This window comes from Vulpes lagopus, chromosome 2 (assembly GCF_018345385.1).
Source record: "Vulpes lagopus strain Blue_001 chromosome 2, ASM1834538v1, whole genome shotgun sequence".
In the NCBI taxonomy this organism is placed as follows: domain Eukaryota; kingdom Metazoa; phylum Chordata; class Mammalia; order Carnivora; family Canidae; genus Vulpes; species Vulpes lagopus.
The window spans coordinates 160,884,513-160,901,898 of NC_054825.1; the positions used below are offsets into that span (position 1 = coordinate 160,884,513).

General features: G+C 47.1%; 3 protein-coding genes across 5 annotated transcripts in view; 1 reads left to right on the forward strand and 2 right to left on the reverse strand.

The window, feature by feature from the left end:
* Positions 1 to 17,386, forward strand: part of LOC121484461 (zinc finger protein 773-like) — an 86,154-nt gene that overhangs the window by 55,715 nt on the left and 13,053 nt on the right. The window contains exons 1-2 of one of the 2 annotated variants that reach the window (XM_041743765.1): positions 13,795 to 14,017; positions 15,710 to 15,748. The exons of the other annotated variant lie outside the window; for it this stretch is intronic. Coding sequence (XP_041599699.1) covers positions 13,985 to 14,017; positions 15,710 to 15,748 — 72 coding nt within the window. The 5' untranslated portion in view covers positions 13,795 to 13,984. Of the gene's footprint in view, positions 1 to 13,794; positions 14,018 to 15,709; positions 15,749 to 17,386 lie in introns of those variants that run through there. 2 annotated transcript variants of the gene reach the window in all.
* On the reverse strand, positions 427 to 7,063 carry ZNF772 (zinc finger protein 772). 2 transcript variants are annotated; one of them, XM_041743761.1, is made up of 5 exons: positions 6,949 to 7,060; positions 6,235 to 6,273; positions 4,691 to 4,817; positions 4,235 to 4,342; positions 427 to 3,615 (listed from the first exon to the last, which is right to left on the reverse strand). In XM_041743761.1, the coding sequence occupies exons 2-5, from the start codon at positions 6,265 to 6,267 to the stop codon at positions 2,471 to 2,473; spliced, it is 1,413 nt and encodes a 470-aa protein (XP_041599695.1). In that variant the 5' UTR covers positions 6,268 to 6,273; positions 6,949 to 7,060; the 3' UTR covers positions 427 to 2,470. The 2 variants fall into 2 exon arrangements, with proteins under 2 accessions (XP_041599695.1, XP_041599694.1); XM_041743760.1 differs by having other exon boundaries at positions 428 to 3,615; positions 6,852 to 7,063.
* Positions 9,973 to 10,331, reverse strand: LOC121484475 (metallothionein-2-like). The gene has a single exon (XM_041743791.1). The coding sequence runs from the start codon at positions 10,282 to 10,284 to the stop codon at positions 10,099 to 10,101; it is 186 nt and encodes a 61-aa protein (XP_041599725.1). The 5' UTR covers positions 10,285 to 10,331; the 3' UTR covers positions 9,973 to 10,098.

The following is a 17,386-nucleotide window of genomic DNA, read 5'->3' on the forward strand; positions in this document are numbered from 1 at the left end:
ATACCAACTAAACCCAGGAGGGGTTTAAGGAAAATTAGAGATTACATCCCTCATGAGCACAGATGCAAAAAAAAAAAAAAAAAGCAAGTAAGTACAGTACATAAAAAAGAATTCAGGATGACCAAATAGGGCTCACCTTAGAAATGTAAGGTTAACATTTTAAAACTAGTCAATGTCATTCATTAAAAGACCAAAAATGTAAAGAAAAAAAAAAAAAAACCTATGATTGTGGTAACCACTATCCAAGATTCTCTTAGAAATCCCTACCTTCTTGTATTGTCAGTTGTGGAGTCCTCTTCCACTTTATTTTTTTTAAAGATATTATTTATTTATTCATAGAGATGCAGAGAGAGAGAGAGAGAGAGAGAGAGAGAGAGAGAGAGACATAGAGAGAGGCAGAGACACAGGCAGAGGGAGAAGCAGGCTCCATGCAGGGAGCTGGACGTGGGACTCAATCCCGGGACTCCAGGATCACACCGTGGGCTGCAGGCGGCACTAAACCACTGCGCCACCGGGGCTGCCCAGTCCTCTTCCACTTTATACTGGGATTAGTCTGTACTACTCACAGGATAAGTCAGGAATGTTGACACATCACTTCCAGGAAAAGTTTTTAACAGACACCGTGGCTTTGTTTTTTTGTGAGCTCTCTATTGGATCACTTGATTTAGAACTCTTTCTCTAGGGATCCCTGGGTGGCGCAGCGGTTTGGCACCTGCCTTTGACCCAGGACGCGATCCTGGAGACCCGGGATCAACTCCCACGTCGGGGTCCCCGTGCATGGAGCCTGCTTCTCCCTCTGTCTATGTCTCTGCCTCTCTCTCTCTGTGTGTGACTATCATAAAAAACAACAACAACAAAAAAAAACTCTCTAAAATGGAACTTTCAGCAAAAGTATGAATGCAAAGGAATGAACTACTGATACATGTAAAACTGATGAATCACAAGGCAATTATGCAGTTAAAACCAGATATGTAACAGTATATATTAAAGTGTTACCTGTGTACATAAATCCTTCCATATACATAAAATTCTGGGAAATGCAACAAAAATCTACAGTTAAAAAGCAAGATGAGTGGCTGCCTGGGAATGGGTAAGGGGAGGAGGGATTATAAGGCAATTCAGAAAACTTGGCTTCACAGATACAAACATGTATCAAAACTTATCAAACTGTATACTATAAATATGTGCAGTTTATTGCAGAAAATGTTTAAATGCTCGGACAGTGGCTGTAGCCATAAAAGAGACACAAATACGGGAATCCTGAGAATTTCTGTAAACCTGCATACCAAAGCCATAGTGATAGAAACATATGTGCATTTACCTGTATAAAAGTCACATTCTCTACAGTATGTTCCCAACTCCCAATTCATCAGTATCTCTGTGCCTATTATGATTCCTAACTATCTTTTTAGGGGACAGTGACGTCTGCCTACTAAATAATAGATTTCAGGGGCATTGGCAAGTCCTGGGGGCAGGATGTGTGTGTCAAGTTCCCATCAAGAGAATATGGGAATATGAAACATCCCTCTGGAACAAGGGAACCAATTCATACCACTCCCAGATACACCAGAGGTTGTCACAACTGCCCACTGCTCAGGGTGACCTTGATCACACAAAAAACCTTGGCATACAGGCCAAAAGATTAGGCCCGGCAATCTGGGCCTAATTCATAGGAGTCCTTGAGCAGTAATGCAAGTTAGGCTAAAATGAGAGTTGTTCCTTGCCATTCTGCTAATACCACGGAGTATTTGAACTCTCACAAAAGTTGTTCCTTTCTTCATGCTGGCAGCACCCAACTCTGTTCTCAATACAACCCACAGAGCGAACAGAATCCTCCAAATTAAAGGTAGTTTAAAACAAAGGCATTTGTTGCAAAAACAGAAAAAGATGAGATGGCAATTTCCAAGGTAGGGGACTTGGAGGCTGGACGAATCCATCATGAGCATAAAATGAGACCAACAAAGTCCATGAAAAATGGAAATCTTCTCTATAAGTAACCAGCAGAAAGAAAAAAAATTGCAACCTTCCCACCAAAACTGGGTTATGTCCATGCTTAAACCAGTTGGAGAAGGCAGGAAGGAGTGAGGATTTTTAATGGGCTCTAGGTACTGATGATTCCCTCTAGGGAAGGGAGGAGAAGCAGAGGTCTGGCTATTAAAACATGGTGGGATGACTTATGCACAATGCGGGACTCTGCCATTACATACATAGCTTGTGTTTTTTTTTTTTTTTTTTTTCCAGAGACACTGGCAGTGACAGAATTCTGGCAAGGCTCCTGGTGAGGTTACAAAGTGCAACACTGCACCAGAAAGATTCCCACATAGCTGGCATTCAGAAGTCTCAACAGAGTGGATGTTTAAATGCAGGAGGTTCAACTTCTGGCTGATGGCTACTCACCAAGGCTAATCTCACAGCTTCTCTCTGTCAGTCACTATGTTGAACAAGGAAATATGGTATATTCCCGGCCATCCTAAGGCCTTTCTCCAGTGTGAACTTTCCAATGTCGGATGAGAGAAGCTCTTTGCCTGAAGGCCTTCCCACACTCACTGCACTTATATGGCCTTTCTCCAGTGTGAATTCTATGATGCTGAACAAGTACATGTTTGTGGCTAAAGGCTTTTCCACAGTCGCTGCACACATAAGGCTTTTCACCATTGTGAACTCTCTGGTGTGCAATAAGGTCAGAACTCTGGCTAAAGAACTTCCCACATGCAATGCACTCATAGGGCCTTGCCCCAGTATGAACACTCCAGTGTTTAATGAGTCTGTATTTGTGACCAAAGTATTTCCCACATTCACTGCATTCATAAGGCCTTTCTCCAGTGTGGATACTCTCATGCTGAACAAGTGTGGATTTGTGGCTATAGGCTTTCCCACATTCACTGCACTTGTAAGGCCTTGCTCCAGTGTGGACTCTCTGGTGTACAATAAGGTTGGAACTATGATTAAAAACTTTCCCACATATGCCACATTCATATGGCATTTCTCCAGTGTGGATTCTCTGGTGCTGAGCAAGTATGGGTTTGCGGCTGAAGGTTTTCCCACATTCGCTGCACTCATAAGGCCTTTCTCCAGTGTGGACTCTCTGATGCTGGACAAGTGAGTCTTTGCGGCTGAAGGTTTTCCCACATTCGCTGCACTCATAATGCCTCTGTCCACTGTGAAAGGCATCCACACATTTGGCATTACTGTTTGGCTTCCACTTACTATGAGAGGGATGGTGCTGGAAAATGCTTGAGCTAGTTGGCAAGTCCTTATAACCTTTCCCTGGCATAAAAGGCATCTCCAATGGTTTGACAGGGCAGCTGTTCACAAGTAAGGTGCTGCCCTTATCCCCTCTGAAGGGTTCCTCTCCATTGTGCTGCTTCTGGTAGTGAAGGTTTGCATTGAACCAGAATTGTTTCCCACATGCCCCACACATGTACGATTTCTGACCAGGGTGTGCTCCCTGGTGCTCAGCCAAGTACAAAATGTCTTTCAAGACCAGGCCACAGGTCTCACAGGGGTGGGCCTTCTGGGTAGCAGGACCTGTCTTGGGAGTCTTGACCTGTGACATTCCCACAGAAATGTTCTGCTTAAAAGCTATCTCCTCACCCTCTGTTCCATGCCAACAACCTGAAAGCAGACAAATGCTGGTGAAGTACAAATTGACACTGATGGAAGGGGTAGCCTCATTATAAATGTGTGTCTAACAGAAATAAGATCTAGGTCATAGGACTGCTGTCAGAACAAGAGGCCCAAATTCAAGTTGAGTAAAGGGCTGCTATGCAGTAGTTGACATCTAAAGATCACAGAATGTAAGAGTCCTTAAAAAAATTAAAAAATAAAGGAATGGAAGAGGCTTTGACTAGGAGAGGACACAAATGTGGGGTACAGCCCAGAAAGAATATTTCAGGATGTCAGTGAGGCTTTTGCTGCTGGGGACAGTTGAGAGCTGTGTCTACTGAATAGCTACCACTGAACAGTTGGTATTTAAGAACTATTTGGAGTATGTGCACATCTCATAACACACTAAGTATAGGCCAATGTTGAGGAGCACTGCAGCAGGAGCAATGGAGAGGAACAGGTCAGATATGGAGGCAGAGGTGGGGAACATCCAGAGGCCAAAGGTCAGAGCATAAATGACAAGTGTGTACATGGCAAAGTAAAGTGTGGGGAGAGAGATTAGGGAATGACAGGAACCCAGCCCCAACATCACATCCTTCCCCATTCCCATTCCTCAGGTCACACCCACCCTGAGTGTCTCTGGTCCTGGCTGGAGTAACATCTGCCCAGTCAGATCCCCAGGGCTTGCTGCCCAGCTCCAGTGAAGCAAATCCATGGGACATGGAAGATTCATATCCTAAAGATAAGACAAGTAAATGGCCAGTACTAGCCTGGGTAACCCACCCCTCAGAGAAGAAAACTATGTATTATAAAAATAACCTCAAAGAAGGGTCTTGGACGAATAGTTCATGGTCTCAACAAGTAGTAACCAAAATGGTCCCTGCAATTCCTGACCCATGCAGACCACTAGAAACATCAGCTAGAGGAGGGGGCACAAATTAGGGCACAGAGGTACATGGATCTGAACAGAGGCTTCCAGTCCAGGAGAAGACCAGCTCTGATTCAGGAAGGGCTGGACTGCCCTTGGGAAATAGGGGAGAGGAAGAGCCCAGTACAGGACCCTGGGGTGGGTGTGAGGCCTTACCCAAAGAGGCCATAAGTGCCAAGTTCTCCAGCATCACATCATGGTACAGGAGCCTCTGAGCCTCATCAAGGAGCCCCCACTCCTCCGGGGAGAAGTATACAGCCACGTCCTCAAAGTTCACCTGCCCCTGTCACAATGGAGAGATCCTAGTCCATGAGAAGCCTCTCTCCCAAGGACACCCATCCAGGCCTCCACAGATCTCCCCCCCTGCATTCCTTCCTACCTAATTTCTCAATTCAGAGGAAATACAGAGACTAGGTGCCAAAGGTGTCTGCTCTCTCCTAATCGTCCCTTTGATTACTGTGCCCACTAACAGCAACAATAGGCAGGTGGTGGTCAGAGAGGCACCATCTAAGCTCTGGGCCTGGCCTGCAGGGCTGCACTGTACCCCACCTCCACCCCCTCCTGCCAGCCAGTTCTCCTGGGGTTGCTAAGATCATGCTACCAGACAACCGAAGTTGGGCTCATCTTTCTCCTTTAAGTCCCTGATACCAGGACCCAGAAGCCATCAGTCCAAGCTACTTTCCATGTACACAATATTCTTTTGGATCATACTGTGTCTCACAACTCTGGTCCCCCACCCAGTCCTTGGCCTTCCACCATCACCTTCCTAACTCAGTAACTGCACTGTCATTGTGATGTGTATATTCTTCCTCCTAATCCAACCTGTACACCATTTTCTACTTTGTGGTTGTCGTCACCATGAACCCCTCCACAGAAGTCCAGTCCTGTGTCCAGCAGCTCACTTATCACCTCCATTCACTGTTCTCTGGAACAACTTAGACATGAGCAACAAAAAAATCCTGTTATCCAACCTGAGTTACATCTACCACTGACTTCTCTGTCTCAGGTGATGGAGCATCTACCCTTCCAGCTGATAAGGGCTAAAACCTCGGGTTTTTCTCTCTCTCACACATTTAAAAGAAAAAAAAAATCTGACCTAACACTTCTCCATTCTACACATCTCCCCTCTGGCCCATCCATCACTATTAGTCACCTGGAATCTTGAAACAGCCTCTTCCTGGTCTCCTTGTCTATACTATTATTTCCTTTACCCTCACCACACACAGTCCATTCTCCACTTGGCATCCAGAGGGGGCCTGTTAAAACCTGAATCAGGTCACCTCCCTCCTCTGCTTGGTACCCACATGGCTACACAATCCTCAGAACAGAGACACAGCTTGTCAGCTGTCCACTCCAGACCTGACTCCTGTCCACCTGTTCCTGATTCCTATCACACATGGGGGAGAACTGTTGTTTCTTGAAAACTTCCATCTCAGTCTCTCCTCCAAGTATTTGCACATGTTGGTTCCTGTACCTGGAAAAATTGTCCACATCATACTCCAGCAGTTACCCAAAACGGGAATCCTTCCATATAACCCCTGGCCTGAACTCAAAACCCTGGGCTGAGGCTCTCTCCAGGTTCCTCAGAATCAAGAGCTGGGAGAGTATACGTAGAGTGTTGTATGATCCCACAATCCTGGAGACCATTGGGGGTGAGGGTGGGAGTGGGATGGATGAGAGCACAGGTGCCCTTCCCTCACCTGTGCAGGGCCCATAATTACTTCCGAGTTCATCCGAACCTGTAAGAAGAGGAAGATTGTGAGAGACAAGCAACCACGAATGAGATCATGCCTATCCCCTACTCCTGCCCGGCCACAAAGACCCGGGGCTGACTGCCTCACCTCTGTGCCTGGGTCTCTAGGGCCACCTAACAGCTGTGTTACCTTGGACTAGGGCTTTCTGTGCTTCACCGTCTTCATCATCTAACCTCCACCCCAAGTTTGTTCCAGAAGCAGTCCCTCTTCTGTTAGCTGCCGGCACGCACACCACGAAGGCACAACTGCTCAGGCTGACACTGCAGGTGTGACTCCTCTTCACACATCCTCTGACCCTTTCACACACCTATGACTCCGGAGTTCCCAAATGCTCGGTCAGTGTCGCCCTCCCTCCGCCCCCAGCCTTTGCATACGCCCGTCCCTCCCCCTTCCACAACGTCCTTCCACACCCCACCACAACCGCTGTCAGATATGGGACCCAAAAGGAGGGTCCTGCTGCCTGGACACAGAGGCCCGAGCTGTGGGGGCCTGAGGCGGCCCTCATTAGAGACTCTGTGTTCAGAAACGGAGGCCGCGGGGGGACTCGAGGGCGCGGCACCCACCTGCGCCAGGTCTTTCAGAGCCGCCGCCGCCACCGGAACCTGCGGACCGGGGAAGGCGCGCTGATGGGAAGGGGTCATTAACGGCCAGTGGGCCCACCTCTGTTTAGAAGACAACGCCCCCTCTCGCGTTTGCTCTCTCCTATCACTCAGGCCTGACACGGTGATCTGAAGTCTGACCTGGCGGGTTAATCCAAAAGCAAACAAAATGTCCGCTCAAGAAGGGAACGGAAATCCCTCCCTGACGTATCCCGCACCAACGGAAACGCCCCTCTCTCGGGCCTTCATTAACCCAGCATCGCGGAGAATCCTGGGTAATGTAGTTTCCTCAGCAACCACGTTTGGAGTAGGCTCTCTGAGCCACCGCGGGAGGATAGGCCCCCGCGTTAACTGGCTGCGCCTAGAAATTGGGTCTTGAGGATTAGGCGGAGCTTCCCTTTCCCGTAAATCGTCTGTGCCCATATTTCCGACAAGTGTAGTCTGTACCACGTTACAGAAATGTTTAGAGATATTATTTCAGGACTCTTTACGCCGAGAATGCTCACCAAAAATTCGATAGACGCACCATATGCTTATGTAACTCAGATTTTTATAGCTGGAAGCTAATAAATATTGCTATCAAATAAACTTGTGGCAGCTCTAGAGTTAGTTTTGTGAGACTCAGCATTGAGGATCAGGACCAAGAAAGAAAAGACGACAGACACCTAGAAGATGTGGAACATGGAGACGTATGTTAAGCACTGCTAAAGCACGTGGGCGATGTTTGTATCTGTGGTTACCTCAGAAATCATTCCTCCTGCCAGTATAATAAGTGATTGTGTAGAACACAGTGGTAATACTTTCTTACAAGATCATATTACATACTCTCTATACAGCGATGTATTCAATTCCTTATATTCCTTATATTCCTTGTGCATTACAAATGTCTGAGAGAAAGGCGATTTACCAAATGTCATTTGGGAGTCAGGAGGGCAATAAAAACAGTCTCTATGTAGAAGAAACAGACACGAATTTAATTTTCTATGCATAGTGAAAATGTCTCTTAAGAAAGTGTGACATAAGACTATTTGAAGCCCAAAACTATTAATTTAATGGAAAACAAACCCATAGAAAATAAAATTTTAAACAAAATATTCAAGTCCAAAGAAGTCTGATCCCAGATGAAAAGTTGCAATGAGAGAAGGAATGAAGATTGAGAGAGAGGTACAGCTTTTGATTAAAATAAAATAAATAGGGACTCCTGGATGGCTCAGTGGTTGAGCGTCTGCCTTTGGTTCAGGTCGTGATCCCAGGTCCTGGGATGGAGTCCCACATCAGGCTCCCTACGGGGAGCCTGCTTCTCCCTCTGTGTGTGTCTCTGCCTCTCTCTGTGTCTCTCATGAATAAATAAATAAAATCTTAAAAAAATAAAATAAATGTTCAGTATCTATATAATATGTGACTATATCTCTCTATGGAATTAAAATGATGGAATTGATATGCCAATGTTGGGGTTTGGAGTGAAAGGTCAAAAAAAATTATTGAGACATTGCCAGTGCAAAAATGTGATTAAAATTAAAGCATGGGGGCAGAAGCTGTGGGCAGAAAGAGTTACACTGGGGTTGTGAGGAGTGACTGAAAGCCTAAGTCCTTAAGGAAATTGGAAGGAAGATTTCCAGGATCTTGAGGAACTAGTCCCTTGATGGGCTAGCTGTTGTTAGGAAAAGGTTGTTTAGTACCACATAGTAAAACCTTAGTCATGAGACCCTTTAAATGTATATCAGTGGGCCATATGCTTGGAAGATGGGTGCTAACATATATCATGGTGGGGTAGAAATAAAGGAAGTTTCCAAAGGAAATTTTTTTTCAAAGGAATTTTTATATGTTTTTACCTTCAAGTAAATTCTACCTCTAGGAGTGGGGCTCAAACTCACAACCCCGAAGTCAAGAGTCACACATTCTACTGACTGAACTAGCCAGGCATCCCTAGTATTTTTGTATGTTAAAAGAGACTTACAGGATCTTGGAGGTTGAGATAATATTAAGTTAAGATTGTCTTTTGCCCTTAGCAAAGTATTAACATTGAGGCAGTTGAGTTCCTAGAGGAAGGTCACTGCCTGTCCCAAGGACTTGTCAATGAGCTTTAAGTTGTAGGGAAAGTTTTCTTTTTCTTTTTCCTTTGTTCTCTACATCAGAATTTCCAAGCATTTTGTCAGACAACATCCATTGAGAGAAGGCTAGTTGCTTAATGTTCTAAATCCCTTATATTTTGAAATGGGAAGTAAATGTATTTATAACTCTGTTAACTTTAAAAATAGAAGCTGCCAGATATTTTACCAGCAAAAGATGGGTTTATTTGGGAAAAGAGAATTGCAATTCAGGACAAACACGCTACAGCAAAACCATAGGCAAGTCTGGGGAACAAAGGAGAGGCACATTTCTCTATTTTTAAAATATTTTATTTATTTATTCATGAGACACACACACAGAGAGGCAGAGACACAAGCAGAGGGAGAAGCAGGATCCCCGCAGGGAGCCTGATGTGGGACTGGATCCCAGGACCCCGGGATCACAACCTGAACTGGAGGCAGACGCTCAACCACTGAGCCACCCAGGCATCCCGAGGCACAATTCTTTAAGGAGAAAAGGGGAGGAGGGATCCCTTCTCGCCCCGCTGCTCCCGAGGGTGTGCGGGGGGCAGGTGGGCTCAGGCGAGGATCCCGGAGGCGGGGGAAGGAGGGGGAGGGCTGGCCTCCGACTTCAGCAGCGGACGGTTCTCTAGCTTTTATGGAACCAGCTGTGCTCGCAGCTCACTGTCTCCCCGCCCTGCAAAGCGTAAGGCCCCGCTCCTTGGCCTTGCAGCCTCCGGAGTTCAAAGACCAGGCGGAGCAGGTGGGAGGCCTCCGGCAGGTGAACCTTGGTTTTGAGGCTGATGGAGAGCGAGACTGGCCACCGCTGGGGCGGGCCGCTTCTGCAGTGTGGACTTAGGAGTGCAGTGTGGGTGGCCTCGGTGCAAACACAACTTCATGCATCTGAATCTTGTTTGTTCATTGTGCAGTGTTGTTTCCTCGCTCCTGCTGGCTCAGAGCAGGGCGAGCAGGAGTCCTGTCAGCAGCCCAGCCCATCCGTCAGGGGGCCTTCTTCCTAACTAGGAATGTAGTAGCAAACGGGTCAGAGTTGGACCCAAGACAAAAAGCACCAAAAAACCCCCCACAAACTGTAGGTTTGTACACGTCGCTCTATTTACATCAGGAATAGGCTCTCCCCCACATCAGGCACAGCAGCTGCACTTGTCCGATGCGCCCTTGCAGATGCAGCCCTGGGCACACTTGGCACAGCCCATGGGGCAGCAGGAGCAGCAGCTTTTCTTGCAGGAGGTGCATCTGCACTCTTTGCATTTGCAGGAGCCGGCGCACGTGCAGGAGCCCCCCGCGGCGCAGGAGCAGTTGGGATCCATGGCGAGAAGAGGCGGTTGGAGTCCGGGGCAGCCGGCGGAGAGACGGCGGCGCTTCGGCGAGGCGTGTTTTTTTTTTTTTTTTTTTTTTAATTTAAAACTCTTTATCCAAGTCACCATCCAAAGCAGGATTCTTATTCATTAATCCTATGTTTTGCTCACCTTCTTCAACGAACCTGTTATTCTACAATGAGGTACCCGTGTGAGGCACCTTTTGTACCCAACATTGATTGGTTGCCAAGCAGACTGCTGCCACCCTGGGGAAGCTCATGATTCCTCTTGCCCTTTCTGCTAAAAGGAGGGGAATTCATGGTACAGGGTCAAGGGCAAGGCGGGAGAGTAGAGTACAGATCCAGCCTAATAGAGATTTGAGGTGAACAGTAAGTTGTCTCTGTTCCATCCATCAGCAGCAAAAGTACTTAAGTTGAAATGATAAAACTTCACGTGAAGCCTGTTAGGTCCAATGGTCTTGTATCCCTGGCTGCATCTGAGTCAAATTTCCCTATAAGAGAAACACTGCTACTCTGAACAAAATTGTCCTTTATAGTAGCCCCCATCAGAGGTTAGGATAGTTCCTTCAGGGTTCCAAAATTTCAGACTTCTAGAAACTACTTGTTGTTTCTCTTCCAGTACTGTGCCATTGATTCTTGCATAAAATTCTGGAATGCTGGCTCTTCACGGCTTTCCTCTGTAACTCTGTGATCAATATCATCAGTATCACTGTCAGCTTCGTCATCCTCTTCATCCAAAGTTCCCCGAGTCAGGATCAAGTCAGAAGGGTCAAGTGCAGGAGATAAGCTGTCTGTGGCAGTCCCTGTGTCCAAGGCTACGGAGCCCATATCTTTCCGAAGGCGTTCCAGTTGTTCCTTCTGCTGCTGGCTCTGTGCATTGGCCAGTGACTTCTTCAGTAAATTCCATTTTAGTGAGACTTCTCATTACTAATTTTCACAACTTGAATGTATTAAATACATGTTTGTGATTTTTAGTTTAAATATAATAAATAGAATCAGAGTGTATACTTTTCAGACTAGAAGAGGACAAATTTGGAATACAACTTGTTGACCAAGAAAGAATTCACTGAAGGGCAGCCCCGATGGCGCAGCGGTTTAGCGCCGCCTGCAGCCTGGGGTATGATCCTGGAGACCTGGGATCGAGTCCCAAATCAGGCTTCCTGCATGGAGCCTGCTTCTCCCTCTGCCTCTCTCTCTCTCTCTCTCTCTCTCTTTCTCTTTCTGAATAAATAAATAAATAATCTTAAAAAAAAGAAAGAATTCACTGAAAATTAAAGCAAACAGACAGACTCTTACGTGAGCAATTAGAATTGCAATTCAGGAGACACAGATTCAGGTAGAAACCTGAATAGTGTTCTGAGGAAGACAAGGAAGGGGGCAGAGTTATAAAGATAAAAGTTCAAGAGTGCAGTTCCCATTTTTCTGTTGCATACCTGATGTCTCAGTGATTGGCTTTGCTGTGCATCAGGTAGACAGACTTGGGTCAGGTTACACCCTGAAGTCCTGCACAGTCAACATGAAGTAGACTGGGATATGTAGCTTATGCTCTCTGCTATATGGCTTCCCTTCAGGTGAGTGGAGGCCTCTTTCTTCTTTTTGAAGTAAACAAAATACTAACAGCTTTCCAGAATGGAACTGTAGATTTCACCCAGGAGTAGCAGTTGTTGAGTCCTACTGACTATATCCCAGAGTCTGCTAAAATTATTCAAAGTATCTAAGTTTGTTCAATGTACCTACCTGACTTGCTTGTGTCTTCCCATGGGAACCCCAATAAAGACTCTGGACCATGTCAGGTTGTTTCAGCCTGTTGAGATCATCCATTTGTTTATTATTGTGACATAATTAAACTATCTAAATAGCTTTTCCTCTTTCTTTTTTTGTTTTTTTAATTTTTATTTATTTATGACAGTCACACAGAGAGAGAGAGAAAGGGAGAGAGGCAGAGACACAGGCAGAGGGAGAAGCAGGCTCCATGCCGGGAGCCCGACGTGGCACTCGATCCCGGGACTCCAGGATCGCACCCTGGGCCAAAGGCAGGCGCTAAATCGCTGCGCCACCCAGGGTTCACTCCTCTTTCTTTTTAAAAAAACTGTCATACATTCAGTTGAGTGTTAATAAGATGTACAAATCATGTTTTTTCTTTAATAAAGTCCACACCTAGGGATGCCTGGGTAGCTCAGCAGTTGAGTGTCTGCCTTTGGCTCAGGGCCTGATCCCAAGGTCCTGGGATCGAGTCCTGCATTGTGATTCCCATGGGGGAGCCTGCTTCCTCTGCCTATGTCTCTGCCTCTGTCTCTCTCATAAATAAATAAATTAAATTAAAAAAAAAATAATGACCATACCTATAAAACTATCACCCAGTGTAAAACAGAACTCTGGTCCCTAGAGTTCACCTGATATTTTGATAATCATACTCTTAATGTCTTTACAGTTTTACCACTTATGTATATTTCCTTAAATGGTAGTCTATAGTCACATGCTACATTGTGGCCTAATCTAAATAACTAATGCCACTTGGGTCTCTATCATTTCATGTTCTCAACTCCAATACTGATGTACCACCTCCTTTCCAGAATCAGCTAGTACTTAATATCTACTTCCAGAAAAATCCCAGGAAGGAGTGAATGCTTCATCATCTTTTATTCTCATGAGTTGTTCAAAAGCAGTGGTGGATTTAGTCATTACTCAGCCTACAGATAAAAAGGACAGAAGAATTGGGGAACCGGAAGACTGACACGAAAGAAATGAAGCCAGTGGTAAGGGAGGTACTGGGAGAAAACATACTAAAGTGGTGGCATTTCTTTTACCAATGCTTCCTGGTGTCAACAGTCCAGCATCCTTCCTACCTGCAGGGAGTTTGCTTTGTATATGGGAATGAAAGGGCAGTGGGAATACTAAGTAGAAAGGGATGACGGGGAGAAATCTAGGAGTGAGAGGCATGTTGGCTTATAAGCTTGAGGCCCACTGTCCTACTTGAACACCAATGCTGGGCCCTTAGAAGGGAAAGGGCACAGATATGTGGGATGAGGGAGAAAGGTGAACAGTTGGGATCCCTATCTCCCCACCTACATTCAGAACTGCATCATTTTTCCTCACATATCAGACATTGATTCACCACTGCTGTCTGATATTTGGCATCCCCTTAGCAAGGGAAATTTGGTAACGGACAATTAGTTCAATCCAAGGAAACAGCTTTATTGTGGCTCTCAAGACTTTTGAAGTCCTTTGACAGAAGGAAAGACTATAGTACCAGCTGCGTAGGAAAACTGAAATCCAGGCCCATCTGCATTTAGGATGGTCTCTGGAGGAGAGCCTCGTACAGTTTCTGAGCCAGACTTCTCTTGCCTGCCATCTGTGCCTGTGGGCCCACTTGCTCCACGCGGGGCGCGGTGGGAACTACATTACCCGAAAGGCGCTGCGCCCCGCGCCGCCCGCGCTCTGCAAATGAAAGCGAACATTTCTAACGTGCGGAACGCGCTGGGCGGGGCTTCTGGCGCGGCAGCAGGGGCGGGCGTTTTCGGGCCTCTGGGGCCGGTTGGTCTGAACTGAGGTTCGGGAAGGGAGCTGTGGGGTTGGGGTGACGAGAGCGGGAAGCCGCAACAAGAGGTGGGGCTGCGGTACCGCAGCGGCGCGGGATCGGGGCCCCCGGTGCTGGTCCTCCTCCCCCGGCGCCGCTCCGTCCGCAGAGTCCGATGGCGGCGGCCGCGCGGAGGGACCTGGCTCAGGTAGGCGGCCGCGGGTCCCTGGGCCTCCCAGCCCGCGCCCAGCTGGAGAGAGCGGCCGCACTGCTGTCAGCCAGTGTGAGGGGTGCGGGAGGGCTACGGGGACAGGGCCCGCACTCGCGTCCTAAAGCTGCGGTCGGTCACGTGCCCGCAAGGAGCAGGTCTCAGTGGACTGGCGACCCGAGTGGCTGGGCCTGGGCTCCGAGGGCTCGGATGGCCACGGACTGTAGTGAACAGAGGACGGACGCCCACGTGTTGCTTAGAGTTTTCAGAAGCTTCTGAGGGAACACTGCTGGAGAGGGTAGGGTAGGATAGGGTGGAGGAGTCCGCACAGTAGACAGTCGGAGCATGGTGGCGGGAACTGGACGTACTGACGGCTATCGAGGGGGCGGACGGATGAGGTCTCTCAGGGATTTTAAAAACTGGGCAGGATTCCTGGATGCCTAGAAGTGGCTGTGACAGAAAGAAGAGAAGGAAGGACCATCTGTGTTTGTTTGTATGCATGCATGTATGTATGGTTCCTGAAAATACGGGGAAGGATGGAGATGGGGAAGTCGGTACAGGGAGCGGGTTTCAGGGAAAAGAGTAGGAGTTGAATTTGGGACACGATGATTGGAATTACCTTGTCAAGTGCAGGTGTCATTGGCGTAGCTTGCTCGCTCACATGTAAATCCTGGGGATGGGTCTTGGCTGAAGATATCCAAGATGTGGTGGGGATTCCTATTTAGGAGGGAGAATTTTAAATTCTTATTTCAGATGGGCTTGGGGGTGGGGTGTTGGCTACTTTCAGAAGGGTAATCCCAAGTGGTTCTGGTTAGTGTGTGCAGAAGTGCAGGGTTATAGGATCTAAGGACCCAGGACTGGAATGGAGCCTGAGATGTTCAGTGGTTTAGGTTTGCCACTCTGGACTCAGCAAGCCTTCATGTCCAGTCCTTGTGGAGAAAAGGAAGAGTCAGGTGAGTAGGGCAGCCTTTTGGCTCTTACCTTCCCCCAGCCTTTGGAGCAGGAGGGATGAGTAGCTGGAAAGACCCCCAGCAGGACTGCTTTTAGGAGTGTGTGTAGTAAGCAGCCAAGTTGCCACCACACTAGTATCTACTGTTTGCTCAGGCCCAATCCCCATTTTATTAACCTGTGAGTTATATGAATTAAGTTTTACTTAAACATTAACTGATAAAAATACATGTATACATGTATATATACATTTGCACATGTGTGTAGATACATACATACGTAGGCATTAAAATAGCATGGGTTTAACAAGTTAAATTGATGTAAGTACTTCATGTTGGTTGAAGTTTTAAATATACTACTAAGCATCTGATTAAAATCAAGGGTCTTAAATATCACATTCTCTTAATTAAAATGTATGTACAAAACTCATTTTCAATACCTGTCAGTTTATTTGCACTGAAAATGTTGACAAACGTTTTAATTATGAGGTCAGTAAAAGTCACTACTAATTACTTGACACATAGGAATGAATTTGATACACATCATGGCCCCATGAGGTGGGTACCACTATTTATCCCCATTTTACAGATGACAACACTGCGGCACAGGGAGGTTGAGTATCCAGTGTCACACAGCTGGTAAGAGGCATCCCTGAGGACTGAAGACCAGATGGTGTGAGGGGCTTGGGTTGACCTTTGTGGCCCAACACTGTTGCCTGCCTCTCATGGCTTTCCTTTTCTGTAGGTTCCTATTGCTGCAGATTTGCTTCCATACCATGCGGAGGTAAGTGGGGGTTATCTTCAAACCTCACCCTCTTCAGGTCCCACCTGCATGGGCTGCTGGATTCTGTGACTCTTTGCTTGCTATTATCTCTACTCTTCCATCCTAGATCCCTGGAAGGTGATCGCCTAAGATCAGGGGCCTGAGTCCAGGGCAGGAATTCTATGGATTGGTTCCCATTTCTGGCAACCAACGGCGTGATGTTTATAAGATGTTACAGTCATGGTGATAGACATTAGAAAATGCTAGAAGTGAGCTGGGAATACTCATGAAACTTTAGGTCTCTATTGTGTCTGATGGAAACAGTAGGAAACAAATAAGACCTAGAATGGAAGCCAGGAGCTGGGCCCCTATTCTGGAGTGGTGGGAGTCAGGGAAGGTTAGCAGAAGACGGAAGTGACAGGACCAGACTTCATGAGCTGTTCCTGTTGCAGAGCAGACAGTAGACTGTGGGGAGGAAGCAGCTGCGGTAGTCCAGGTGAGTGTTAGTGTGGGCTGTGGAGGTGAGACATGTGTTGGAATCTGGGTCTGTTTCTTCAGTAGGTCCAAGCAGACTTTCTGATGTGGAGGGTGGGAGAAGGAAATGGAAGAGGCAGTGGTCACTCAGGGATGTTTGGCCTTAATAGCTAGAAGCAGGCAAGTACCACCATGTCAGAGTTGGTGGTAAGAGTCATTTTCAGTGGGATTATTAGTCAGGTTTGGGCTATGTTGAACTGTGATGCTTCTTCAGAGACCCACAAGTGGGTGTGTTGAGTGGGCACCAGGACACACAAGTCTGGAGTTGAGGTGAAATAGTCAGATTGGATACCCATAGTATGGATGGTGTGTGGACTAAGATGAGCTGTGGATCAGAGTTGGCAGGAGCATCTTCAGATAACAAGGAGCAGAGTGTGGGGCCAAGGATTGAATCTCTTGTTGGACACCTGGATGGGGGTAGAGGGGTTTCCAAAGACATGTGAGAGAGAGAGTAGTGTCCATGCGACAGGGTGTAGGCATGAAGTGGGTCTAGCTGATGGCCAGTGGACATGAGATGGATGTGGAGACAGTAGTGAGGTTACAGTGAAGCTGGTGCTACTGCTTATTCATTCAGCTCTGGGCTTCACATGCTCTTGTTCTGACCCTTGCTTGGACCAGGGGATTAGCTCAAGATCAGATGGGATCCACTGGGATAATTGTAGGCCTAGCATGAAAGACAAGTGGGCTTGGGCTTCAAATAAGCATCAGAGGAAACTGAGACAGGTGAGGGGACACCTTTGCAACACAAGTGGAAGAAGAAGTGGAAGAGGGCTGAGGGTGTCTGAAATCTGTGTCGTTCCTGGTGGCTGAGGATGAAGCAAGGATATGGGCCAGGCAGGAAGGCCTTGAAAGCAGGCTTGGGGATTGCTTCTAGCAGTCAGGGTCGTTGGAATTCTGGGACAGGATGGGATTCTGATTATGTTTGCCAAGCACCCTCTAGATGGCATGTGCACACTGGCATGTGGTAAGGCCAGGGAGATGCATGATGTGGTGTAGGGGGTACTGGTGGCAGTGAGGGGTTGGAGGGGTGGCAGTGAAGGCAAGTGTGGTACAGTGATATGCATGTTGGGCAGGAGTATAAACTCATGGCTCCAGGCTCTTGTACTGGGGGTTGAAGAACAGTTG

Bases quoted from the DNA above. Each gene is read 5' to 3' on its own strand.
- ZNF772 (XM_041743760.1), bottom strand. From the start codon at position 6,929: ATGACCCCTTCCCATCAGCGCGCCTTCCCCGGTCCGCAGGTTCCGGTG. The intron at 4,343-4,690 runs GTAAGGCCTCAC...TCTTATCTTTAG, and splicing joins GGCACTTATGGCCTCTTTGG to GATATGAATCTTCCATGTCC. The intron at 3,616-4,234 runs GTGGGTGTGACC...GTCTGCTTTCAG, and splicing joins CAGGACCAGAGACACTCAGG to GTTGTTGGCATGGAACAGAG.
- LOC121484475 (XM_041743791.1), bottom strand. From the start codon at position 10,284: ATGGATCCCAACTGCTCCTGCGCCGCGGGGGGCTCCTGCACGTGCGCC.